General features: G+C 63.6%; 2 protein-coding genes across 24 annotated transcripts in view; one reads left to right on the top strand and one right to left on the bottom strand.

Moving 5' to 3' along the window:
* ANKMY1 (ankyrin repeat and MYND domain containing 1) overlaps positions 1–22,769 on the top strand; it is a 51,318-nt gene extending 28,549 nt beyond the window's left edge. For 11 of the 22 annotated variants that reach the window (XM_045034712.1, XM_045034709.1, XM_045034707.1 and 8 more), the window contains 8 exons: positions 322–462; positions 2,017–2,124; positions 3,494–3,625; positions 6,869–6,982; positions 7,349–7,514; positions 11,651–11,729; positions 12,470–12,630; positions 21,898–22,215. In XM_045034712.1, coding sequence (XP_044890647.1) covers positions 322–462; positions 2,017–2,124; positions 3,494–3,625; positions 6,869–6,982; positions 7,349–7,514; positions 11,651–11,729; positions 12,470–12,630; positions 21,898–22,079 — 1,083 coding nt within the window. In that variant the 3' untranslated portion in view covers positions 22,080–22,215. The other 11 variants (XM_045034718.1, XM_045034719.1, XM_045034714.1 and 8 more) reach the window with 10 other exon arrangements.
* Positions 22,770–23,290: 521 nt separating this feature from the next.
* Positions 23,291–26,253, bottom strand: part of GPC1 (glypican 1) — a 29,135-nt gene continuing 26,172 nt past the window's right edge. For both annotated transcript variants that reach the window (XM_023259964.2, XM_023259963.2), the window contains exons 7-9: positions 26,119–26,252; positions 25,602–25,777; positions 23,291–25,219 (exon numbers count right to left, since the gene is read on the bottom strand). In XM_023259964.2, the coding sequence (XP_023115732.1) occupies positions 24,990–25,219; positions 25,602–25,777; positions 26,119–26,252 (540 nt within the window). In that variant the 3' untranslated portion in view covers positions 23,291–24,989. The remainder of the gene's footprint in view (positions 25,220–25,601; positions 25,778–26,118; position 26,253) is intronic.

Genomic DNA, 26,253 nt, shown 5'->3' with positions numbered 1-26,253 from the left:
TACCTTTATTGCCCTTGCTCTGAACGGGGTCGGCTACTGCTCCGTGTGCCCCAAAGCCAGCGGGGCCCGCCCCAGCGTGTGCGCCCCGCCGACCCTCTCCGGGGCGCGTGGGGGATGCACTGTCGCGCTCGAGAGGGTTTCGCGGGACGGTGCTGGGCCCCGCGGTCTGGGGAGGGATGCTCTTCCTGGCCTGTGGGAACCCGTCTACGTGTGAGTCTGCACCCGCCGGGTCTCCGGCCCAGCCTGGCCGGGCGGGAGCTGAGTGTCTGGGCCCTGGGGGGCGAGGCTCGGGGCCAGCGCTGGTCCCCCCTGTCTGCACAGCTAGACCTGTTGCCTTCAAGCCTGAAGCTCAACAATGAAGCGGGCCCGGCCGGCATCTACCACAGCAGGCCTACGTGTGTGCCGGATGAGGGGGGCAGGACGGCCCTGCACGTGGCCTGTGAGCGTGAGGACAGCTACAAGGTGAGCCGGGCCTTTTGGTGTGCGTGTGTGGTGTGTGTGCGCACGCGCATCTGAACGTGCGCACGCGCGAGTGCGTGGACGTGGGCGGGTGCACGTGCGTTCCGTGTGCGAGCTCGTCGTCGTAGGCCGGTCTGCTCGTGTCTCCGTGTGCACGCGTGAGCAGGCTCTGCCTGTGGTGCTTCGGGGACGCGGGCCCGTGTGTCTGTATGTGGTGGGGGCGGGGCAGGGCAGCGAGCCCACGGCTCCAGTCAGTCACCGTCTCTGACTCGGGACCCCAAGGCTGGGCCTGTCCTGCGGAGCCCTGGGCTTTGACCCTCCGGCGCGGGAGCCTCTCAGAGGAGGCCGAGAGGTGGGCCTGGGGGGGAGCTGGGAACCAAACCTCACTCTGTGCTGTAGTGGCCAGCGCCGCCCGGGCCGCTAGGCCTCGGAGCACGTAGTAAGCTGAGCCTCCGTTTACGCAGCCACAAGGTGAAAATCGCAGCCGGCTTCTCGGGTCTGTGGCACGGGTGGTTTGCCCCCGCACAGCGTGGTGATGAGTCATGTGCTGCCTGTTGCAAGGGAGGGAGGGCCTGCGTGAGGGTGGGCGGGGGGCGAGGGAGCGGAGGTGGGAGGCGCCCAGACCCCCCCTGCTTCGTGGCGTCCCTGGTCCGTGCTCCTCGGGCTCCGGCCACTGGGCTGAGCAGAGCCCTCAGGGCTGCCCGCGCCCCACGCTAGGAGCAGAGACGGCTCGGCCCCGGGAGGGCAGGCTGACCCGGGCCCGGGCCGCGCGTGCCAGGCCTGGGCTGTGAGTACAGAGCTTCCCACCCCACACGCCTGTATCCTTGCACTGATTATAGATTTGGAAGCGCTACGGGGAAACAAAGCCGGGAGACAGTAGAGGCACCGTCACCATTAGGTCCAGGGTCATTGGGTCGTCGGTAGGCCGAGGGCAGATGGCAGCTTCGCGCCCCTGTTGAGAGATGGGGGCTGCCGCCGTCCAGCCGTGCAGTGTTCCGGGGGGAGGAGGGGAGGGAGAGCCCCTCAGCAGGTTTGGGCTGGCACCTACTGGGCTTGGCCAGGGCGGGAGGGGGAAGGGGCGTGCGCTTGGAGGGAGGCCGGTGCACAGGGTCCACACACCTGCAGGGGGAGTCGGGCCCTCAAAGAGCGCTCACTCAGCAGTTGAAGCTGCAATGCAAGGGCCACTCCTCTCAAGCGCTGCCCTGCGTGGTTCCTGAGCCCTGGAGCTGGGCCAGCCCTGCCGCCACGGTCGTGCGGTCCCGACTCTCCCCTTCCCCTGAAAACAAGCTTCGGGGCGATTTGCGCGCCGCGTGCCCTTCCCGTTTCGCGTCAGAAACGATGTGTGTCTGGAAAGCCCCCTCCCAGTTCGAGGATCCACCCCCCGTCCGTCCGTCCGTCCCACCGTCCCAGATTCGGAAGAGGCAAGGTGCTGGTGTGGCGGAGGTGGCAACCAAGCGGCAGACCTGATTTTGTGGCGTTTGAGGTCATGCTCAACGTCCGGTGCTCCCGGGAGTCCGGGCACCTCTGACCTGCCGTCCTGCCTTTCTCCTCACCCAGTGTGCCAGGGACACAGTCCGGCTCCTCCTCTCCCACAGAGCGGACCCCAACGTGCTGTGGAGCGGCCACTCCCCGCTCTCCTTGTCCATCGCCAGCGGCAACGACCTGGTGAGCGTGTCCCCAACCCGCCGGCGGTTCACCTGCGACGTTTGTGCCGCTCAGCGGCCCCCGCCCCGGTCAGTCTTTGGGGTTTGCTGTTGCCGTGGTGGCTTGGAGACGGCACGGGGTAAGGGGCGTGGGGGATCCCCTCTCCAGTGGATGGAGCTCCTCAGAGAAGGGTATAGGAGGGAAGGCGGCCCAGCGTCCCAGGCATTGAGTCCTCAGTGCACCGGGAAGGGCACCTCGGCCAATGCCCATCTCCTGCTGCTGCCGAGAACGTGTCTGTTCGCCATTAATCCATCCACCTGTCGGTCCGTCCATTCACCTACCCCCACCCTTCTGTCTACACATCTCTCCATCTACTCACCCTCACCCACTCATCCATCCGCCAACCATCCGTCATCCATCTTGCCTCCCTCCCTCCCTTCCTTCCCTTCCTTCCCTTCCTCCCCTTGATCTATAATCCATCCGTCCGTTCATCCTTTCACTTCACTGTTATTTTTGAGCATCCACTGTGTGCCGGGCGGGCACCATTCTAGGCATCAGGGGTCAAATACGACAAGGTCTTTGCTCTCAAGGATCCTGTATTCTAGTTGTAGGAGACAGACCACAATCCGGTGTGTCACAGCATTTCAGGCAGTGACGAACGCTACGAAGACAGTAACAGCTGGATAAGGGATAGAGAATGATGAAGGGTTTCCCTGGGGAGGTGACCTGTCAGCAGAGGCCCGGAGGAGACGAAGGCGTTGTGGATGAGGGCTGGTGCACCTGCTCTGTGCCCGGGTGGGTAGGCGGGGCGCGGAAGCGTAGAGAGCTGCCCTCTGGGGCAAGGAAGCTCTTGAGAGAGCCCCACGGTGTGTGTCACGTCCAGCCAAGCCGCTCTCACTCCTGGCTTCCTGGTGGCACTAGGGCCAGTGGCTGGGGACCCGGCAGGGAGCGAGTGAGATGTGCCCCACTCTGCGTCTGGTCAGGTGAGCGCAGTGGCTCAGGTGCCCGGAGGGCAAAGGCACACGGGTTTCAGGGACGAGGCCTTCCGGGAGGTGCACCAGGCGCCACACTGGCCCCTGGGCCGGAGAGCAGGACACGAGCCAGGAGCACTTTGGAGCAAGCGGACAGCGTGCAGAGAAAGTGCCAGGCCTGGGCTGCCCCGGCGTGTGTTGCAGCCCTCCCTGGGGGCCCCCGCGTGCCCTCTCCATGCCCCAGCGTTGCGCTCTGAGCCGGGCAGCAGTGAGAGGCCCAGCAAGTGCCCAAGTGGGGCCCCCGTGAGGCCCAGGTGTGGCCGTCTCTGTGCTCAGAACTGTGAGAGCCTTACTCCGGGACGATCTCCACATGTGAGGGAGGGGACCTGGCGGGGGCTCACGAGCCTGTCTGTGTCCAGATCGTGAAGGAGCTTCTGTCCCATGGAGCCGACCCCAACCTGCTGCTGACCAGAGGCTTGGGCAACGCCTTGTGTGTCGCCTGTGACCTCACCTATGAGCACCAGAGGAGCATGGACAGCAAGCTGGCCCTGGTGAGGAGTGAGGGGCGAGGCGTGATGGTGTAGGGGTGGCCGTGGAGGGCGGCAGGCCCTAGGGTGTAGGGTCTGGGGGGCTGTGTCAGAACCCTCGGTCTAGCCTTCATTCCTCTGTGATGTTCAGATCCTTGAGAAACAGTACAGAGTTCTTGCCTTTTGTGTTCTCTCGGCCTAAAAAAATGTGAAGTACAAACCCGCTCAGCAGGCCAGACGGAAGTCCTCTGGCTTAACTCAAGAAAGTCGCAGGCCATCACTCTGGCTGGGCTGCGGGATCGTAGACCTTCTATTCAGAGCGGGCACCGGCCGGGGGTCCTGGTCAGGGACCTGCCGGAAAGGCATCTGGGGGGCTGTGTCCCGGGCGGGGACCCGGGGTGCTGTGTCTGGGCCGTGGGCGCGGCTCGTTGGTGTCGGCCCTGTTCTTCTAGGTGGGCTCAGCGTGACCAGGAGGCACTCTGTGCTTTGTAGGTCCCGGAAGCCCCGCTGTTCCCTCCGAGTCCCCTCCTGCCTTGCCAGCTGGTTCTGCCGGGCACCGAGGCACGTCCCCTGCTGCCTCCCCCCTCCCCTCCCTGGGCCTTCCACGGCCCTTCCCGGAGAAGTCCCTCCCCACAGCCGCGTGGCACGGCTCTCGGTGGGCTCCTCCCTGCCCTGGCTCCACCGAGGGTCGCAGCGTGGTTCCCTGCGAGCTGTGAGTGCCAGAGGGGGAAGCCGGAGGCGGAATGAGACCCTGACTTTCTGGAGGCCGTCGCACTTGACAGAGGCATAACTTTAAGTAAAAAGAACCAAGACTCCTTTCCTTTCTTTTCGAACATTTTCGTTTAAATTCTAGTTCACGTACAGCGTGAGATTGGCTTTGGGAGGGGAATTCGGTGATTCATCCCTTGCATACGACGCCCAGGGCTCATTCCAACAGGCGCCCTCCTCAACGCCCCTCCCCCATCCGGCCCCGCCCCCACCCCACCTTCTCTATCGTTGAGAGTCTCTGGTGGTTTCTCTCCCTCTCTCCCCCCTTCCCATATGCTCCGCCGTTCTGCTTAAATTCCACAGATCAGTGAAATCATATGTTTATTTTTCTCTGACTTACTTTGTTTAGCGTAACACCCTCCAGTTCTGTTTACGTTGTTGCAAAAGGCAAGATTTCCTTCTTCTTGACGGCCGAGTAATATTCCGTTGCATACGACACCGCCCTCTTTATCCGTTCATTTAGCCGAAGGACACTTGGGCTCTTTCCCTGGCTTGGCTCTCGTTGATAGGGCCGCTGACACACTGGGGTGCATGTACCCCTTTGAATCAGTATTTTTGTATCCTTTGGGTAAATACCTAGTAGTGCAATTGCTGGGTAGTTTCTTGAGGACCCTCCTCACCGTTCTCCAGAGCGGCTGCACCAGTTTGCATTCCCACCAACAGTACAAGAGGTTGCCCTCTCTCCGCATCCTTACCAACACCCGTTGTTTCTTGGGTTGTTACTTTTAGCCGCTCTGACCGGTGTTTGGATTTGTATTTCCCCGACGATGAGTGATGCGGGGCATCTTGTGTCGGCCCTGTCTTCTTTGGAAAAGTAAGACTCTTTTTCTTGAGATCCTATTTCCAGATCCCGTTTTGAGGACCCTATTTTGTCCCGAGATTGTCCTCTGAGCACCTGGAAATGCCTGCAGATGTGCTTCTGGGGCCTCTCCGTGCTGCGTCCCGGATTCGGGGCTGGGTATTTCCGCTTGGCCCCAACTGTGCTATCTGCTTCCGTGATTGTTTGGCGGGTGGAAGGACTCTCTTTCTTCACCCTTGAATCGTCTCCGCTTTGACCTCAGAGCCTTCCCCTGGTCCCCTCAGCCTCTGATGTCTGCCTTGCTCTCTGGTGCCTCAAGGGGACCCAACACCCCTGTGGGTTCTTGCCCCTGGCCCCAAATCAGCCAACTCAGTCGGTTTTTCAATGACTTAAGTACTTAAAATTTATTCACTTAATACTGCCGTTGGCAGGCCTTCCTTCCCCTCTGGGTCAGCCCACGTTGCGACTGCATCCTTCACCTTCTCCTGCCCTGACCCGAGCCTGCAGCCGGCTTTAGAAACCACTGCATTTCCTCCTCCTCGACCCCTGAGCAAGTCCTTTGAGCCAGCTTCTTGCCCTTGCGACCGCAAGGTGTGTCTGTGAGGTGCGAAAAGCCCAGGTGCACAGGGACGACGCGGAGGGCTGGCTTCCTCTCTGTGCTTCCCCAGTGAAAGGCCCCCCCCGGTCCCAGCGTCCGCAGCGAAATGCGTGCGTCAGTGGGGGAACGTGGGGCTGTCAGGGCTCTGGAACAAGAGAGCCCTTTGGTGCCTCTGGTTCTGGCTGCGAACGCGGTCAGCACATTTGAGGGCAGGCTTGGGGCCTCCCACCCGCTGGCACTGTGCTCTGCTGGCTGTTTGGGGACCGCTGCGCATCTCCGACCGGCGGCCCCGCTCGGCTAGGAAGTGGACCATACGCGGTACGGGCGGTGTCGGCCGATGACGGCCGATGACGGCCCGGTTCGCATCGGGTCATACTGGGCTGCCCTGGGCCCGGTGGTTTTGCGGTTTTGTTAAGATGCCGCGCCGAAACCGTAACGCCGCGAGACCTCTTCACGGAACTCGCCCCCTCCCTCCTCGGCGTGAGCGGGGGCACCTCTGTTGGGTGCCATTCGCTATGAATGGAACGTGGTGAGTCTCCAGCCTGAGACCTTGCTGTGGTGGGCGCCAGAGGTCCCTCACGCACGCCTACGAACCGACGCACTGCGTTCGCACGGGTGCGCCCACGCGCCCACAGTCACTGCGCGCCCGGGCCGTGTCGGGATGGGGTGGTGAGCAGGACCGGCCTGGCGTTCGCTCTCCCGTCGCTTCCAGTCTGGGGACCGGGACGGTAACAGACTCAAGTTACAGACCTGCGGCGGCTCCACGTGGGGTGTCCGGGGGGCTCCCCGAGGGGTGGCCCAGCCTGTGCTCCGCGCCGACTTCCCAGCCGTGAGGTCAGCAGGTCTCTCCGGTCCGTCTGCTGACTCTCCACACGCCCGGGAGGGTGGCCCCTGGATAATGTGAGCGACAGTCCTCCTTGCTGGTGGCACCTGCTCTCCTGCTTGGGGCCCTGTCCTCGGGGCCACCCTCCCGCCGTCCAGTGAGCGAGCCTCGGAAGCCTCAGGCGACCTGGGTCACAGCACCGGGCACCCTGGTTCCGAATCCTGCTTTCTGCTGGCTGGGGCGTCCGTGCCCGTGTGACACAGGCTCTGTTCTCCACAGATTGACCGGCTCATTGATCACGGGGCTGACATCCTGAACCCTGTGACGCTCACACAGGGGGACAAGGTGGCCGTGGGCACGGCTGTCGATTACGGGTACTTCAGATTCTACCAGGTACGGCTTTACGCGCCTGTTGGCGATAGGGGTAGAGGACCTGGGGCCGTCGAAGGCTCTCGGGCAAGGCTGGGCCACAGGCCCCTCACGCCTGATGGAAGCCCACCCCTGGCCTCCCGGAACGTGGGCTCCCCCGGTGCCTCCTGCTGGCGTGGCTGCTGGTGTGGCTGCCTGTGCGCCAGCGTTCTGAGCGCTGTTCCGCTTTGCCCCTACTGTTGGGACATGTGCTCTCCGCCAGTGTCCCCCCCGTGGTGGCCGGCCAGGGCGGGGGCTGGGGCCCTGCGGGGTGTCCCCTCCTGTGGTGGCCGGCCAGGGCGGGGGCTGGGGCCCTGCGGTCCCTGGCGGTAACCTGGCGCTGGGCTGCAGGACCGGAAGATCGCCCACTCTCCTTTCTACGCGCTGACGCCGGTGGACCGGGAGGTCCTCCTGGCCCGGAAGCAGATCCTGGAACACATGGGCTTCCAGCTGCGCCGTGCTGTCTTCGCCAAGGAGAGCCAGTGGGACCCGAAGGTGCTGTACCTGAGCAAAAGAGGTGGGTGTCGGCGGGCACGGCCGCGCGGGCGCAGAACCATCAGCTGAGAGCCGAGCCTGCTTCCCCGGAGCGTGGGGAGCAGTGCGGGGCCGGCCCCTCAGCTCACCGGCCGGCCGGCCACGTCTCCTCTGCGTGACGGAGCGTCCCCAGAAAGGATAGAGTCACATACCCGGGATGGTGGCCTTTGTACCCGTGTCACCGAGGGGCTGGGGTCGTGACCCGCCAGGAGCAGCACGGGTCGCTGCTCTGGCTGCAGTTGGGTAGGAGATGCTCCCCTCTGGATGGCAGCTGCTGCTGGCCGTATGCTGCCCTGGCCACCAGGCCTCTGTGCCCAGCACGGCCTGACCTCTGTGCCCCAGCACGGCCTGTCCTCTGTGCCCCAGAAAGGCCTGTCCTCTGTGCCCCAGCACGGCCTGTCCTCTGTGCCCCAGAAAGGCCTGTCCTCTGTGCCTCAGAAAGGCCTGACCTCTGTGCCCCAGAAAGGCCTGTCCTCTGTGACCCAGCACGGCCTGTCCTCTGTGCCCCAGCACGGCCTGTCCTCTGTGCCTCAGAAAGGCCTGACCTCTGTGCCCCAGAAAGGCCCGACCTCTGTGCCCCAGAAAGGCCTGTCCTCTGTGCCTCAGAAAGGCCTGTCCTCTGTGCCCCAGCATGGCCTGACCTCTGTGCCCCAGAAAGGCCTGTCCTCTGTGCCTCAGAAAGGCCTGTCCTCTGTGACCCAGCACGGCCTGACCTCTGTGCCCCAGAAAGGCCTGTCCTCTGTGCCTCAGAAAGGCCTGTCCTCTGTGCCCCAGCATGGCCTGACCTCTGTGCCCCAGAAAGGCCTGTCCTCTGTGCCTCAGAAAGGCCTGACCTCTGTGCCCCAGAAAGGCCTGACCTCTGTGCCCCAGAAAGGCCTGTCCTCTGTGCCTCAGAAAGGCCTGTCCTCTGTGCCCCAGAAAGGCCCGACCTCTGTGCCCCAGCACGGCCTGTCCTCTGTGACCCAGCACGGCCTGACCTCTGTGCCCCAGAAAGGCCTGACCTCTGTGCCCCAGAAAGGCCTGTCCTCTGTGCCTCAGAAAGGCCTGTCCTCTGTGACCCAGCACGGCCTGACCTCTGTGCCCCAGAAAGGCCTGACCTCTGTGCCCAGCACGGCCTGTCCTCTGTGCCCCAGAAAGGCCTGTCTGTCCTCTGTGCCCCAGCACGGCCTGACCTCTGTGCCCCAGAAAGGCCTGTCCTCTGTGCCCCAGAAAGGCCCGACCTCTGTGCCCCAGCACGGCCTGACCTCTGTGCCCCAGAAAGGCCTGTCCTCTGTGCCCCAGAAAGGCCCGACCTCTGTGCCCCAGCACGGCCTGACCTCTGTGCCCCAGCACGGCCTGACCTCTGTGCCCCAGAAAGGCCTGACCTCTGTGCCCAGCACGGCCTGTCCTCTGTGCCCCAGAAACGCCTGACCTCTGTGCCCCAGCACGGCCTGACCTCTGTGCCCCAGAAACGCCTGACCTCTGTGCCCCAGCACAGCCTGACCTCTGTGCCCCAGCACGGCCTGTCCTCTGTGGCCCAACACAGATTGACTTCTGTGTCCCAGTCACCCAACCTCTGTGCGCAGGCTGCCTGACCCCTGCAGCCTGAGATTTAAAAAACAGTTTCATTTACGACATCAGTAAGAATAAAATACTTATTAATACACTTAACAAAAGCAGTGCAAAACTTATACTCTGAACACTACATTACTGAAATTAAAGGAGGCCTCGATAAATGGAAAGACATCTCCGTATCAGAATCCCATTGTCTACTTTGTACAAACCGAGAAGCTAATTTAAAAACTCACATGGAATTACAAAGGTCCCAGAATAGCTATAGCAATCTCGAAAGAAAAGAACAAAGTTGAAGGACTCACGCTTCCTAAATTCAAAATGACAAACTTACTGCAAAACAACAATACAGACAGTGTGGCGGCACAAAGGCACACACGGAACAATGGATGGGATACAGATCCCGGAAGGAAGCCCACGTGTATGTCCGTTAATTTTCAGCAAGGGTGCCGAGGCTTTTTAGTGAGGGTAAGAACAGACTTTTTAATAAATAGTGCTGGGACAGCTGGTTATCCAGACACAAGAGAATGAAGTTTGACCCTACCTCACACCATATACCAAATTTAATTCAGTTTGCATTGAAGACCTACATGTGACAGCTTAGACTGCAAGTCTCATCAAAGAAAACATAGGGACAGGGGCACCCGGGTGGCTCAGGTGGTGAAGCGTCCGACTTCGGCTCAGGTCACGATCTCATGGTTCATGAGTTTGAACCCCGCGTCGGGCTCTGTGCTGACAGCTCAGAGCCTGGAGCCTGCTTCGGATTCTGTGTCTCCCCACTCTCTGTCCTCCCCCACTTGTCCTCTGTCTCTCTCTCAAAAGTAAATATTAAAAAATTTTTTTTAAAAATGGACAAAGAGTATGAATAGAAATTTCTCCAAAGAAAGATACACAAATGGGCATGAAGCACATGAAAAGATGCTCAACGTCATTAGTCATTGGTGACGGACAAATCAAACTGCACGGAGAGAATCCCTTTGCACCCACCGGGAGGACTGTAATCAAAAAGCAACGCGTGTTGGCGAGGATGTGGAGGAAGCCCTCGTTCGGGGCTGGTGGGAACGTACCACGGTGTAGCCTCTTGGGAGAGCAGTCCAGCTTCCCTCGAATGTTAGTCGTGGAGTCGCAGTATGACCCAGCGATTCCACTCCCAGGTAGAAAGGCGAGAGAAAGGAGAATATGAGTCCACCCAAAACTTGTGCTCCACTGTCTACAGCAGCAGCATTTACACAAGTCAGAGGATGGAACGAACCCCAATATCCGTCAACTGATGGATGGATGAGCAAATTGTGGCACATCCACATGATGGAATGTGACTCACCCGGAAAAAGGAGTGAAGTGCTGCTACGTGCTGCAACGTGTATGCGCCTCAAAAACGTTATTTTAAGCGGAAGAATCTGGTCCCCAGAGACCACACACACACACACACACACACACACACACACACACACACACTGTATGAGCTCATTCACGTGAAACGTCCAAACTGGGCAGATGCTCAGAGACGGAGTGGAGCGGCGGCTGCCTGGGACTGGACGGCCGGAGAATCACGGCGTGGTGGTTATCGGGCAGGGTTCCAGTTTGGAGTGATGAGCACGTTGGACAGTTGGTCACGGCGATGGCTGCGCACCTGTGGATGTGCTAAGGGCCATTAAACCGTGCACTTGAACGCGTGAATTGGATGGAATGTGGAGGGCATGTCACCGAAGCCGTTAAAGAGCCCCAGCACCCTAACAAAGAGATGCTCTCTTTTCTCTGCCCGTGTCCTTTGAAACGAGTGGCCGTGATGCTGCGGCACCACGAGATCCCGCGTCCAGCTCGGCTCTGCCGTCACCTCTCCTGGTGCCACGTGGTGTTCACCACAGTGGCTTTGACTCTGTGTGCACGGTCACGGAGCTGGCTCCCCGGGCCCACGCTCTAGCCCCTGTAGCGGCTGGGGTGCAGCCCTGGCTGCCGGTGGGCGCGGGAGGGACAGGGGAGGAAGGGGGGCCCCCACCTTCTCTGTTCTCGTGGCCGGCAGGTGTCTGTGGGGTTCCTGCCTAATTAGAGGTCAGGCGGCCTTCCTGGGGAGGACTGATGTGCCGTGTAAGGAGAGGAAGGCGGAGAGGTGCAGTGGACCCCCGGTAGTAACTGGGGGGCTCACCGGCCTCTGGCCCCCCGGCTCAGGGGCGTCCCGTTGCCAGCTGCCAGATGACAGAGCCAGGAGTGTCCGCTCCAGAGAGTATCGTGAGCTGGCCAAGGGCAAAGGAGCCTGGTGGCAGAGGGGCAGGGTGGCCAGGAGGCTGCAGGTGCGAGGCCAAGGATGCAGGAGCATCCTTGGGGCCGAGGGGTGAAGCCCCCCTCCCCAGAGGTCATGGACTCAACGGCCCCAGGCTCTGCCCTGTCTCCTCAGACTTGCCTTGGGCTGTAAAAGGCTTGGGGTCCCCCACCCAGTTCCCTGCAGTGCTGGGCGTGGTCTCCCGGCAGGAGGGTGGTTGAGGTGGGCAGCTCAGAGCTCCTTACACCCGAGGGCACCACGGCGCGACGAGGCGGGCCCACGGGGACTGACACAGTTCTCTGTCTGTGCAGCGGAGCTGACCCCCTACCGCAGGCTGAAGCAGAAAAGCACCAGCCTGTCCAAGGAGCTCCACTTGGAGGAGCAGGAGCCGTAAGTGGCTGAGGGTGGCGGTGGGCCGGACGGTGTGTCCGGCCTGACCCCCTGCCCAGGACAGCGTTTCTCCGTCTGAGCCCTGGGCAACACGGGCCGTGGCTGGGGTCATGGGTGCCCTCCTGCAGCGGCCCGGTGTGGGCTCTGAGCCTGGGCTCCGCTTCTCAGAGACATCTCTGCTGGTGCTGCCCTGCGCCCCTGCGTCCCTCCCAGCCCCTCCCCCACCCGCTCCTCCTCGAGGTCATGGCCCTGCAACCACCCGGCCTTTCCAGAACAATCTCTTTATAGACATACCCCTGTGGGCGTCCTGGAAGGTGCCTGCCCAGTGAAGCCTGCTGGGTGAGGTGCGGGTGAGGAGCGGGGACAGGCCGGGGGTGCGTCCACCCCGGGGCTGGCCTTGCTCCCGAGGCAGACGGCGTGGGGTGCCAGGCTCACTCACAGTCGCACGGGGTGCCCGCGGGAGTGTGCTCCCCTCGTGCTGTGGCGCGTCAGGGTCTCTGACGCCACGGCATCGTCTCCTCCGGGCCCTGGTGGCGGGCTTTCTGGCGGCAGGGTGTGTTTCCCGCTCTGACAGGCCCCATCCCTGGACGGGGACTTGGGGTCTTCCGTCCGCACGTGAGCGGCCATCCCGTGAGGGGGACGGCAGCTCCGGCGGGGACGGCTGGGAAGGTCCCGGGGCTCGGGGTCGGGCGGGCGCGGACGGCGGGCCCTGCCCCACTGCCCGTGTGGCTCCTTTGCAGGATCCCCTTCTTCAAGTTCTGCTACCAGTGCGGCCGCTCCGTCGGGGTGCGCCTCGTGCCCTGCACCCGCTGCTACGGGATCCTGACCTGTAGCAAGGCCTGTAAGACCAGGGCCTGGGGTGACTTCCACAAGAGGGACTGTGGCAGCCTGTTGGCCATCGGTGAGTCCGGCCGCCGGGCAGGCTGCGTGGGGCCAGCCGTGTGTGAGGACACGGGCACCGGCCCGTGGGGTGGCTGAGCGAGGGGGTCGGTCATTCCCTGAAATCTCTCAGATTCAAGCCACTTCCCACAATTCCCAGACGGGCCTGTTGGGTAGACATTGAGCCTACCTGGTCCTTCTCCGGGCATCATGTGACCGTGGCTCCCCGGAGGTGGGCGTGGCCTGGGCTCCACAGAACTGGCACGTGATCCGGGGGCTCCATGGGACATGTGAGGGGCTCTGCTGGGCACGTGGGGGCTCCACTGGACACGTGAGGGCTCTTGTGGACGGCGGGGGATCCTTCTGGACACACGGGGGCTCTGCCGGCCACACGGGGGCTCCACCGGACACATGGGGGCCCTGGTGGGCACTGGTTTCCCTGGATCACGGGGCACTTGGCCTTGGCGCTGCTTCTGGAAGCTTCCTGCTAGCCCACCCTCCCCGCCTCCCCTCCTTTGGGATGACCTGAGGAGGAGCTACGGGCTCGTGGGTGGCGACGCCACACCGGGGCTCCACGGCCCGAGGGTGCCAGTGCCGAGCACGGCTGTGTGCAGAGTTGTCCCATGGCACTTGACCAGGCGGAGGGAGGGCCAGGTGTTGGCTGCCCTTTCTCGGAGCCTGTCTTTGGTGTGGTCGGACAGAGAGGCCCGGCTGACCCCCGCCCTTGGGTCCGTGGCTCTCTGAGCTCTGACTCTCCGTCCTCCACGTTCACCCGCGGTAGAGTGGGGATTTTACTGGCGGGCTCCCATGGGGTGCGCCTGGATTGGGCAAGGCGTGCAGACCCCGGGCTGGGAAGCCCCCCTCTGAAGAGCTATCACGGCTCACGCTCCGTCCTTGCCACGCGTGCCACACGTGTGCGAGCGTGAAGCCAGGCGTGGCACGGTGGGGTGGGGGGGCTCTCGTCACCCCGTGTGCGGCGGGGAGCGCCGTGTCGCAGGTGGTATAGCAAGCTGGCAGGGCCCACCGGGGGTGGCCCTTCTACGCTCCTGCCTCCCGGGGGCAGCCCGGGCCCTCACCTCCGTGCTCCCTGCCAGTTCCCGGTCCAGAGGCCCACCTGGAGGAACCGCACCTGCTGGAAGAATCTCAGTAATGGCGTGATGCCCGAGGCCCGGGAGGGCCCTGCGCGGCGGCTGGCGGGGGGGCAGGCGGTCTGCACCCATGGGGCTGTGCGTGGCAATGTATCCCTCCTGGCTTCGCAATAAAGCGGCCCCACTGGGGATGTTTTTAACCCCTTCTGCCTTGCTCCGCCCCTACCCTAGGGTCTCCCTGGCCGTTCCTGCCCGGCGTCTGTCAGGAGACAGGCACGCTGGGTGGATGAGGGTCACGGCTGGAGCGCAGTCCAGAGATGACTGTGGGGAGGTCACTCCTGCGCCCGGGGGGATGTTTGGGGCCCCTTTCCAGGGGCTCCCCGCCCTGGGTCTCCATCGGTTCGGTTCCCGCTCAGAGACTCCAGGCTCCCTGCTCCCTACTGGTGTCCGGGGCGTTCAATTCTTCCGTGTGCATTTGCTGAGTGTGTGGGTCAGGCACGCTCTAGAGGGCACGGTGCATGTGGAATTCACCTGTGACTGAGATGGAGGTGACCGTGGGGGTGCCTGTGGGTCGTCGGCGTGGTTGCAGCGATGCTGGGCCGTGGGTGGTGGGTCTGCTTTCCTGGAGGGGTGGGAGGAAAGGGGCAGTGAGGTCTGAGGACTGGGGTGTGACTGCTCAGAGCACTAGGTGGTGGGCGTGTGCAGGGGGCGGGGAGTGGGGCGGGCAGGTGGGAGGAATGGTTGGGAAAGGGGGGGGACTGAGCCTGTGTGGGGACCCCAACAAGGCCGGCTTTTGGCTGGTCAAGGCAGCCCTGCCTGGGGCTGTTGTTTTGCCTGATTTCCTTGGTCTCTTGTCAGAGCTGGGGCTCCTTGGTGGCAAGCTGGCCGGGGGGCTCCCAGGCGATGCTCCCGTAAGGGGGTGAGGAAGGCGCCTGGGCAGGAGGAGAAAGGGCCGTGAGTGGAGCTGTGCGGCTTTGTATCAGCCCCGGAGAGGCACGCGACCCCCCCCCCGCCACGTATCTGAAAGTGGGGGCTCGGTCGATAGGTTCTAAACGTAGCCACAAACATCTTTCTATGCTATTAAAAGTTTTTCTGCAACATAATTTTCCCCAAATGAAGAGGATTTTTATTGTGATGATACATGTGTTTATACACCTATTGTTTAAAAAAGAACACAACAGGGGCGCTTGGGGGGCTCAGTCGGTTAAGCGTCCGGCTTCCGCTCAGGTCTTGATCTCACGGCTCCTGAGTTCGAGCCCCGCATGGGGCTCTGTGCTGACGGCTTGAGCCCGGAGCCTGCTTCGGATTCGGTCTCCCTCTCTCTCTGCCCCTTAGGGAGCAAATACAAAACAAATGTGAAACGACAGTAAAATAAACCGCTGGAAATCGTCCTGGTCTTACTACTCGAGGATACCCTGAACATACCAGGTTCTAATCTGTCATTGCGCGTGTGCGCACACGGGTTTTTTCACGCGTCCTTCCATTTGCTTTTAATTAAACGACCCATTTTGTGACCTCGACCTGCCTTTCTGATGCGCCAGGCGCGTCGCACCATCTCCGCGAGGGAGCGGAGGCAGGTGTGGCGCCCGGTGGCTTCAGGGCTCAGCGGTGGCGCAATGCTGCGCGCACACACCCTCCGCCTCGGTTTACAGGGGTGGTGTTTTCGGGTTTTTGGAGCGCTCTGGTCTTCTGCCTCCTACTCTCAGCCTGCTTTGAGGCTGGTGAGCGAGTCTACGCCCGGTCGCCCGGTGCCTAGCAAGCGTCGGCAGTAAGTTCGATGTCCCACCTCCCAGGGAGCGCGTGTACGCGGGGAAGTCCTCTGCACACGTGATCCCGTGTTTGGGCTTTTCCTCGTGTTACTGGAGATGCTCGCCCTTCCTGCCTCGGGAGGGCTCCCCGGCCTCTTGTGCGGACGACCTCCTCCCAGTTCGAGTTTAGCTGCACGGGGTTTCTCACTCTGTCACCAAATCCGGTCCTTCCGGGTCGGGTTTGGTGGCAGGTCTAGGAAGCCGTCCCCACATGGAGAGGTTACAGGGCCCAGATTTGGCAAGCGATCTTCACGCGTTATATTGTTTCACCTGTAATTTTGCAGTCAGCCTAGAGTGAATTGTCGTGGAAGATCTGCGAGCCGCCCGGCAAGAACTGTCCCGGAGGCCGAGTGATGACGGGACCCCGGGAACCCTTCGCTTGCCAGCCATGCGTGCCCAGGGTGCCTGAGTCGCGGACTGTCCAGGCTGAGGCCCCTGCGGCATTTCTGTTTACCTGTGACGGGTGCCGGCCGTAACTGCACGCGGACGGGGTCTGCCGGGTCAGAAGGCGCCTTGTTGTCCTCGTGTACCTGTTCTGACGGTCCAGTGTGACTGGGAGGGCGTGGCCTCCAGGCGGGGATGTGCCCTCCGGGCCCAGCTTCATAGTTTCCTGTGCAGAGGAGTCACCCCGGCTGCTCTCGGACCTTTCTCTCCCCCGCCCACTCCTGTGGCAAGTCTGCTCAGCTCTGCCTTCAAAGTTGGCCCCAATCAGGCCACTTCCGGAACCTCCTGCCCCCACTGACCCTTCCCTCCTCTCTGTCCCTGCAGCCACCGAGGCTCCGCGCAGCCACAGGGCCCCCGCGTTGCTCCCGCATCCACTTGGCGTCTGTCAGAGTCCTTTGCCTGGCTTGCTCCCTGCGCCCGTCGCTCACAGTCCCCCTTACGGCTGCTCCAGCCCCCTCCCCGCCCCTGCCAGTGCCCTGCCCTCTTTCAAGCATCCCTGTGGCTCCTCCCTTCCCGTTCTCAGACAGCTGCCCAGTGGAGTCCTCTCTGCTTCTGGGTCGACTTGTGCCTTGAGCACTTCCTCTCTGATGGCCATGCTCTGGGCACCTCAATGTCGTAGGGGACAAGATAACCGGATCCCTGGCCCCCGGGAGTCTGTTCTAGAAGGGAGAGCTCTCGTGTGGGAGATACGCCGTGTCTGCCAGACCCCGGGACAGGAACGGTGTTCCCGGGAGAACCTCAGCCGCTGTGAGGCCACCAGCCGGTGGGGACCCCGGCCGCACTGATGGCGGGCCCAGCCGGCCGCTGCACAGGCCCACCTCCCTTGGCGCCGGGGCTTTCCCGCTTCCCGTCCTGTCGGGAACAGCCTCTGGGCTGGTGGCAGGGTCTGCGGGTGCCAATGGAGGATCCAGCGGGGGATCCCGTTCCTTTTTCGTGTCCGTGGCTCGCTCTTTATCCCCTCCGGGCTCACATGAGCTGGCAGCGTGGCGGCCTTGTGTCGACAGGGGAAAGGTTTGCCACCACCAGTTTCTTAAAAGGATGGAGATGCGTCTTACGGAAAGGCACACCGAGGTTAGTCACTCCAGCTTGAGTCTTTGCCTCCGGACGTCACTTAACCCATTCATCTGTCTGTCCAGTCCCCGTGGTGCCTGTGTGTGTTTTCACGTATGTGTGGGGCGCCCCCGCCTCGCCCAGTCTCCCCACCGCCGGCGACGCTCAGGCCTGCCTCTGTCACCCAGACATCCTGCTCATCAGGAACCCGGTGCCTTCCGTCTTCAGAAAATGCTGAAGCAGCCGCCTCTCACCTCGCCCTTCTTTGCTGGGCACCGAGGCATGGGCGGGGCGGGGGCACGCCTGCTCGGCCCTGGCTCTGTACCAGTTCCGTGCGGGGGCTGTGGAGACACTGGCCCCGGCGGACATGCAGTGCGTCCTCTGACCCCTCCCAGAGCAGGTGCGTCCCAGCCAGCAGCCGCCCGTCACGTCCTGAGTGCCGGGGGCCGCCGGGCTGGTCTTCTGACTCTCAGCTGTCCCTGCGGCTGTCTGACTCTTCGCTGTCCCTGCGGTCGGCTTTCCCCGCTATCGGCCGAGCTGTTTCTGCTCCACATCAAGTAGAAGCTGGACACTGCCAGAGTGTGGAGCGAGGAGGGGGCCCCCCTGGTCGCCTGTCCTGGGGGGTCCTGAAGAGTTCAGCTCCCTCCTCGGAAAGTTCTGTGATGTCGCTGAGCCGCTCTACCTGCTTCCCTCTGAGCACGAGGTGCCCTGGAGGCCCGGCTGCCTTGGGTGGACCCGCCTCCCCTCTCCTCTGGCTGCAGTGTGCACGCCCTTTGGCTCTCTGCGAACGTGGGAGTTCTGGTCACTCGCCCTGCTGCAGCGTGCACGTCCCGGGAGGACGAGGAGGCCTGTACCCAGGCCAGGCCCTGCGCCGAGCCACCACCTGTCTCCCTGCTGGCCTGCGCCCGAGGACCTTTGAGGCCCCTGCTTTGTGGGCTCCTCTTGTCATTGGGGGTCTGGCGCCCCTGGGACCGTCAGTCACATGCTCAAGGTGGAGAAGAGGTGCACGTGCCCAAGTCACACAGGGGAGGAACACTCAGGTCTTCTGTGCTTCAGGGCGCTGCTGGGCGTGGGAGGAACGTGGTGGGGGTGTGAGGTCAGCGGGGACAGCGTGCGGGGCCTGGTGACTCGTGAGGACCTAGACACCGTGGAGGAGGCGGCCTTGGAAGGCCCGGCTGGAGTCCGTCTGGGGGCTCCGCCGAGCGTCAGGGCCTCGAGGGCAGGAGTGGAGGCCAGCGGGCGGTGGGCGTGGGAGGGACGGGTGCTCAGGGGAAGGGCCTGGTGGGACAGGGGCAGAGCTCGGCACAGAAATGCCCGGCACGTGGGGGGCACCCGCGGGAACCGGGCCACAGAGAGTGCCCACGGTGGCTCACGGGAGATGTGGCAGAGCCCTTGGGGTGGACATGGTCCGTGATGGACGATCACCGGGACACGAGCTTGCGCTGGGGGTGGGAGTGGTCTCAGGGCTCTGACGTGGGAAGAGGGCTTGCCCCCAGGACTGGGGAGGGGGAGCCCGGAGCGTGGGACTTTCTCCTGCCCTGCTGGACTGTGGAGGGTGCGTGTCTCTGTGTGTGGATGTGTGTAGACGGCTGCTTGCTGAGTAGGCAGAGTGCTGGCCTTGACAGGCAGCTGACTCAGGCAGCTCTCGGGGGGCCAGTTTGCTGAGAGCGGTCGGGGGCTAGCCCACCTGCCCCGCCCTCCGGTCCTCCAGCTTGTGTGTGCTCACACGCCCCCGCCCCTTGCTCCCGTCTTCCCGCCCCTCCAGGCTCTACTCAGCCACCCCCCTGGACCCTTGGGGTCCTCTCTCAGGCTGGGAAACAGGTGGCCTGCCCCAGCCCCGGGGGGCCGCACTGGGAGTCGAGGTGGGGCGGGGGGGGGCAGGACAGCAGAGGTGCGGGTTGTCACAGGGTGACCAGATGGCAGCCTCAGGGCGAGCTTGGAGGCGCCCGTGGCTCTAGACGGAGTTGGGCTGTGGCAGAGCCCAGATCAGGTTTAAGAGACGGTCAGGAGGACAGTGGGTGAGGGAGGGAGGCTCAGGCTGGGGAGCTGGCCAGCAGGACAGGGGGCGAACGGTGGCTGCAGCAGGTGCTCTCTGGGGGAGGTAGGGTCCAGGAGGGGACCCTGCGCCAGGGGATGGGTGCAGGGGGGTGCTGGGCCTCACTTATCAAGGGAGCCGATGGAGCCAGGCAAAGATGATGGTCTTCAGGGTGCGGGGAGGGGCAGAGGTGCAGTGGGAGGGCCAGTGCTGGGGAGGTGGAGGGACCAGCCCGGTCGCCACCGCCCCCTCCCCAGGCCTTCCATACCTGGGCTCTTGGGAGAGCGGGCAGAGCCCCGAGGGGCGGCCGGGTAAGGTCAAGGGAGCCTTGGGAGGAGACCCCCAGGAAGCCGGGAACGGGGGTGGTTCGGGGAGCCCGAGAGGGGAGCGGCCAGAGATGAGCTCGGGACGGAGAGGGACGGTCGGTCCGGAATGTCGGCGATGGACACAGAAGGCCTGGAACCCGTGTTTGTCGGGGTTCCGCCCGGAACCCAGCGTCCTGTGACTGCTGCAGAGATGGCGTTGGGGTGGCCAGGTGCATCCTGGGAAGGACACCGAAAACCCGGGGCCGGGAGCCTGGGTTCCTTCCCAGCCACAGAGCGGAGGCACTGCTCCCGCCGTCCCTTGGAGCCTGGCGAGCCAGCACCTGCCCCTGTCCCCTTCCTCTGGCCGTGTCCGCAGACTGACCACAGGCCAGGGTGGCAGCTTCGTTTTGTTTGTGGTTTGGGCCCTTTTATTTTAAAGAGCCGCCCCTCCTTCCCAAAGTGTCAAGGCTCTGCAAAACCTGGCTCTGACCTGGCTCAACACTGCACATCTTAGAAAATCAACAAAATAACAGGAGGAGCCCCTGACGCACCCCCCCCCCGCCCCCCCCCCCCCCCCCCGCCCAGACGGCCACACGGAGCTCTGCTCGTCTGATGGCTGGTTTCTCCAGAAGGGAACCGAGGTGCAGTGAAGCCTTCCGTCTTCTCCCTCGTGAGGTTCTCTTTTCATTCCTGCGTCCCTAACAGACTCATGGGATTGCTTTCCACTGTGAGACTTTTCACATGTATTCAATTTTTATTTATCCTGTGTATTATTTATTGGCCGTTTGGAGTCCCCTGTCTGTGATTTAGCTCTGTGTGTGTGTGTGTGTGTGTGTGTGTGTATCTTTGCCCACCGTTTTCTACGCGATTGCCTTTTCCCTTGATGGTAGAAGCTTCTTACATATTCCACGGCCTGCATTTCCGCGTCTGGTCTTTTTGGCGCAGGACCGAAGGCTGACGCGGCCGCGGCCGGCCACCTCATCTTTGCGTGTCTGGGAAAGGTCGCTTCACCCTTAGCTCATGCTGTCCTGTTGTCTTGCCCGTGTTCCGAAGCGTCGCCTTCCACATTTTTGTCCGTATTCCTTCCCGATAGATTTGTTGTTGTCAGTGTGACGTAGGGGCCCTGTTTTCTCTTTCCCCTTGTGGCTGGTCCGTGGCCCAGCACCATTTATTTCGTGCCCTCTTCTCCCCCAGCCCCTGGCAGCTGCTCGTGTGCTCCCTCCCTACAGACTCGCCTTTTCCAGAATTTCATCCTGAGGGACTCAAACCGCAAGGTCTTCCGTAGCCTGGGGGCCGCATTCAGGCTGACAGCCAGGGGACCGGTGCAGTGGGGCTTTATCTCTATGGGGGGGGGGGCTCAGCCCCCCCCCCCACCTGGAGGCCTGGAATTACTGCCAACCCACCTCCTGGGGGGTGCCCGCCTCCTGTGGGGAGGTCTCTACCTCCTGTAGGGGGTTCCTAGCCTCCTGTAGAGTCTTGCCTTCTGTGGGGGGGGGGGGTCCTCACCTCCTGTGGGCGTCCCTACCTCTTGTGGGTGGTTCCCTGCTTTCGCAGGGGTCCTGTGGGGGGTCCCTAGCCTCCTGTGGGGTCCTGCCTGCTGTGGGGGGTCCCCACCTCGGCTTCTGTTGGTGCTTTCCCCAGTCTTTTGTTTTCTTTTACACAATGGACGCGTTCTAACCTGACGATTTCCATCTCTTTCTCTGGGATACCACACAACACCGAATTTGTAGACCGCTTGTCCTCTTACCCGTGTTCTCAGGCTATGGCTCTGGGCACTGGGTGTTCTTGGCATGTTGTAGTTTTTCATTTGAGTTCCCATCACGGGGCATTTGTCACTCCCTCTCCCGTGCTCTGGGGAGCCCCGTTTCTGGGCGGAGCCCTGGCAACACAGCTCTCTCGGCCCGTCTGGCCAGCAGAGAGCTGCTGTTCCTGTGTCCAGGCTGCCCGGGGTCGGCTCCGGAACCCCCCCATCCCCCAGGGGCATTTCTGTGTCTGCCCCACCCCCACACTCCGTGTGGCCCACAGGGACCCTCACTCAGGTGACCTCAGACGGCTCCTTGACTCGTCCAGCATCCTGAGGTGTCTGCGGAGTGGGGGGGTCACTGCAGTCGAGCCACCGTGCGGCTGTGACATTTCAACGCCAGACATTTCCCAGCATTTTCTCCCGCTTGTCACTCTCGCTTGGGACAGTGGCCGACGTGGCCGTGTATTTTGAGGTTCCCGAGAGGGTCCTGGCTGGCTGGTTTCTCTGCTTTCCCAGGTGGGGCCCCGCAGTGCGGGTAAGCTAGAAACGTCTCCCAGCCTCGGGGCCGCGTGAGGGGTGGAGGGATGTGCTGAGAGCCACCACTGCCGCCCTTCACAGGCCGCGGCACCTGCCCTGGCCTCGGCCCGCACTCTCGACGGCCCCGACTTGTGACTTGCCACCTGTCTTGCTTCCAGAAGGAACCTAGCCCCTGCTTCCAGTCTTTCCACGTTCACTAGGGTATGGGGTGAGAGAATCTGTCCTCTATCCTGAACGAGAGCTAGCACTTTGATTATAAATGTGATTTCTGTCTCCAGGTGAAGGAAGGCTGGTGTCACCTGGACGGGAGCAGAGCGTGTGCCCCGTGTGTCCCCTGCAGAGCCCCACTCTGGCCTGCCCGGGCCGCCACAAGGGGCTACGCAGCAGCTGGCCGCTGCCAGCAGTGGGGGTGGGGGTCGGTCCGGATGCCGGTGGCTTCCTGGATTCCCCAGAGGAATGAATTGGGACCGAGAGCCAGGGAGGGGCCTCTCCTCGACCATCACCTGGCCCGCTGTGGGCGGGGTGGACCCTCCCCACCTGCCCCCCCCCGCCGTCAGCTGTCCTGTGCTGACGTCCACCTCACTTGGGTCCTCTCTCCCCAGCAAGGAAAACGCATCCGGCTGGGCGCACACCCAACTTCCAGGAGACCTCGAAGCATCTGGGCAAGGAGGCGAGCCAGAAGCCGGAGGCTCCGAAGCCACCACGCCGGTTAAAAGGCTTCTATTCCACGTACAGCCACGAATGACTGTCTAGAGAGACCCACCTGCCCCCTCAGGGAGGGAGGCCTTCGCCCCCACCCTCACCTCCTGGGAGGAGCTAGACCAGGGGCCACCCTGGGACCCCCGGGAGGCTGGTGACTGAGCCCACAGCCTCTGCTCTGTAGGGGAGGCTGGCGTATGGCCCAGGGGCCATCGAGAAGCCGCAGGCCCTGGAGAGCCCCCCCCCCCCCCCCCCCCCCCGCACCAGGGCCGCGTCTTCCCTCCCAGGACGCACTGCCCGGCTAAGCAGAGTCCCGGGCCAAGGGGGGGGCCGGGGCCGGGTCGCTGGTTCCTCAGCACTCCAGGCCCGTGGGGACAGAGAGGCTGTGCTGAATGCCTGCCAGGCCCACCAGTGTGGCCGCAGTTCCCAAATAAAGTGGCCCTTTAAGGCAGCTCCAGCTTCCGTGTTGGCCTCCAGGCTCTGGCCAAGGAGCTGGTCACGAGGTCCCGCGCTGCCTGTGGTACCGGGTCGCAGGGCACCCCGTGGGGGTGGTGATGGGGCCCGGCAGCTGTGCCCCAGCGATGATGCAGGACTCCGCTTGGTGCGGTCTGGTGAGGTGGCAACAGACTGGACCGTCAGGATGTCCAGCCAGGCCCGGCCTCACAAAGCTGGTCCCCACTTGGCGGGAGCTGGAACCTTCCTGGGACACGCATCAGGATGCGTGTCCAGGGCAGGGAAGGAGCAGACAGCAGGTGGGTCCAGGCCTCTTCCGTCTCGCTGGCACTGAGCGGGCACAGGGTGGGCCGCCGAGACGCGGACCCTGCAGCCTGGGGGCTATGCCGCCGGGTGCGGTCTGTGTCCAAGCCCTCCCCCACCCCCCAAGACACCGCCCCGAGTCACGTCTGCTGTGCACAGCCCACGGACACATGCTCACCCCCGAGCTGGGCAGGATGGGGCCACCACAGCCACACGAGCTCTCCAACCTTTTATTCGTACAAGGACTCAAGAGCATGTGACGCCAGGTGACACCGTGCAGGGGGACACAGCAGGCCTGGCTGCGGCCCGGCCAGCAACTGTGCTGGGGCCGCCCCCTCCAGAGAGGCACACAGGGTGGGGACGCCCATGCGCGGCCAAGGCTGCCATACGGGCACGTGGGCGGCCGCTGCCCCAGAGCCCCCGAGAGTCCAGCTGGCCTTTGCCTGCTGGGAAGGAGGCCCCAAGCCCAGCCCTCTGGGGTGGCAGGAGCAGAGTTATCACGAGGTGGGGGTGCCCGTGGGGGAAGCGCTGCCCGGCGGGGCACAGGCTGGGGGCCCTGACCAGCGCAGGACGCGAGGCAAAGCAGCTCGAGATGGCCTTGTCGGGTCCCGGTGCTGGCTAGGACTGCTGTGCCCGGCCACGGGGCTCAGCATCCGACAGACCCGTGAGGGTCCCCTTGCCTGAGCCCCTCTCTGGCAGGGTCCAGCCCCCTCCCCAGGACCCACAGCAGCTAGGGCCCAGGAGGGAGGGAGGATGGCAGGGTCCCGGGCCCGGACAGCCTGAGTGAGCAGGGGTGCGCCCAGGTCCGGGAAGCCCAGCTGCCTCCGAGCTCTGGGAGTAGCTGCAAAGCAGCTCTGGGTGAACAGGTGGAAAGCGTCTGTGAATGTATGTGAGTCTGGAAAAGCCCTTAACTGTCAAAGCCCCCTCCCGGGCCCCCTGCAGCTGGTGGGGTCAGGAAGGGCCAGGCCTCCTGGCCGGGCTCAAGTTTCACCGGCCTCCCTGCGTCCTGTGGCCATGTGTCCCCTCCAGCCCTGCCTGCCCCACCTCAAGCTGGGGGCCGCAGGCCTGGGGGCGGTGAGAGGCAGGGCACGGGCAGGCAGCTCCTGCACGCGGCCGCAAGTCCCCGTGCAGGCGTGGGGCCCGTGTTTGAAGGGGGCACCCAGCCTGCTCTCCCGGGACGGCCAGGACCGGCACCCCCAGCCTCACGTGAAGGTCAACCAAGGGCGGGGCCCGGAAGTGGCGAGGCCGTGCCCGTAGCGGCCCACCTGTGTGCCCCAGACCCTCGTAGCCAGTCCTTGGCGAGAATAAAGTCCAGACAGACTCATCGGCAAGGGTGCCTTCCCAGTCAGAAGTCGCCCTGACGCTGAGGGCCTCGGGGGGCGGGGTTGGGGGGGGGGGCACGGCATCACGGGGGCCTGGCGGAGTCAGAAGGGTTCATGCATAATCTCAAAGCCCCTGCTAGACCCTGGATGGCAGAAACCCTGATGCCCTCCCAGGGATTCTTAGGCATCCAGGGGTGGGCTTTGCTTTCTGACACACGGAGCCCGGAAGTTCTCGGCAGGAGGAGGCAGGAGAGGAAGGCACAGGCTCGCACTCTCCAGCGGGACGCTGCTCGGGGAGCTGGGGGAGAGGTGCGGGCAGGCAGGCGGGAGGTGGCCACCGGCATCCCCCAGGTCCCTGAAATACATGGCTTTTGGGGACATTGTTCCCGGCTGACCTGAGGCCCTCATACAAAATTAAAAGCCAGGGTGGCCGGCAGGACCAGGGCCCCCTGCCCCACCCCAGCACAGTCCCAGAGCCGGGGCCCCTCACTGTCCCTCCCTGTCCTGCCTCTAGGCCCAGCAGAATTAAATATCGTCTGTTTTGCGTTTTGGCAAAGTCAGTTCTTGGCCTCGGTCCCTAGGGCCTGCGGCAGTTACCGCCACGTGGGCCTGGCGGCCGAGAGGACCAGGGAGAGGAGCAGCATTAGGGACACGCAGGGCCGGGGGCAGCCGGAGGCGGAGGTCTTCTGGCCCTCCCGCTCTGACAGGCCCGGGAGGGCGTGGGTCAGGGTCGTCCGTGGGCTGGAGCTTTTCTTGCTGACTCTCCGGCCACAGAGGTCGTCGGGGCAGCTATCCCCGCTGCCCGAGCCACTGCTGTCGTCACCTGGGGAGGAGAGGAGGCTCCAGGAGGCCCGCCCCACCATGAGGGGACCCCGGGCACAGCAACCGTCCACACAGGCCTCCCGCGGTCGGCTGTGCCAGTGCCAGCTCCGCCCTGAGCTCCCCGACCTGCCCGGGCCTGCCGGGTCCGTATGGACATCCTGGCCAGGCCCAGCTGTGCTTGGGGACACACGGGTGGGGCCTGCTTGGTGTCTGTGTCCAGACAGCAGCAGCATCTCCCTGCCACCGTGGGGGCCTGGGGGCTGGAAGGGTCTCTCCAGGGCACCCTTGCCCGGCCCCGCCCCCGCCCCCATGGCCCCGCCCCCGTCCCCGCCCCCATGGCCCCGCCCCCGTCCCCAGCCCCGCCCCCAGGGCCCCGCCCGCACTGGCGTCCTGGAAGTCCACGTCGTTGCCATTGTAGGCGCTGCGAAGCCGGTTGGTCATGACCTTCAGCTGCATGATCTGTTGGCGGACCGTCATGTCGGGCTTGGTGATGTCCACCTCCACCTCAGGGTTGTTGATCTGATTGGCCAGGCCATCACCCATCACTTCCGGGAGGTACCTGCGGGCCAAGGGCAGGCCCTGGGTCACGGCCTGGTCCCTGCCAAGGGGCAATACCCTGGCACGCCCTCCCACACCCCTCTTCTGTCCAGGTGCTGGCAAGCTGGAGACCCCCAGTGGCCTTTCAGGGGCCGATGGGAGCCCACAGTCACGGGGCGCGGGCACACGGAGCACGGTACACGCTGCCGGGAGCTGGCCTGGGTGAGGGTTTCCTGTGTCCTACTGCGTGTCTGGGGTCGGGCACGGCCCTGCGCACACAGCACTTGGTGCCACAGGCCACACAGGCCCAGGTGAGACCGCGAAGGGGGGCCGGCCTGTGGCCAGCCAGGCGGCAGCACCTACCGGCCCTTGGCCATGCCGTTCCAGCAGCGGTCGTCACTGGCGGTGCTCATGGCCATCTTCTCGCTGCACAGCATCCCTGGGAGGCTGATCCAGAAGTCCTGGGCATCTCGGAGCTGTGCTTTGGCCTCGGAGACC

Source organism: Felis catus, chromosome C1, assembly GCF_018350175.1.
Source record: "Felis catus isolate Fca126 chromosome C1, F.catus_Fca126_mat1.0, whole genome shotgun sequence".
NCBI classification, from domain to species: Eukaryota; Metazoa; Chordata; class Mammalia; order Carnivora; family Felidae; genus Felis; species Felis catus.
Note: the sequence above shows the minus strand (reverse complement) of the source record. Positions and strands in the feature narration are given on the sequence as shown.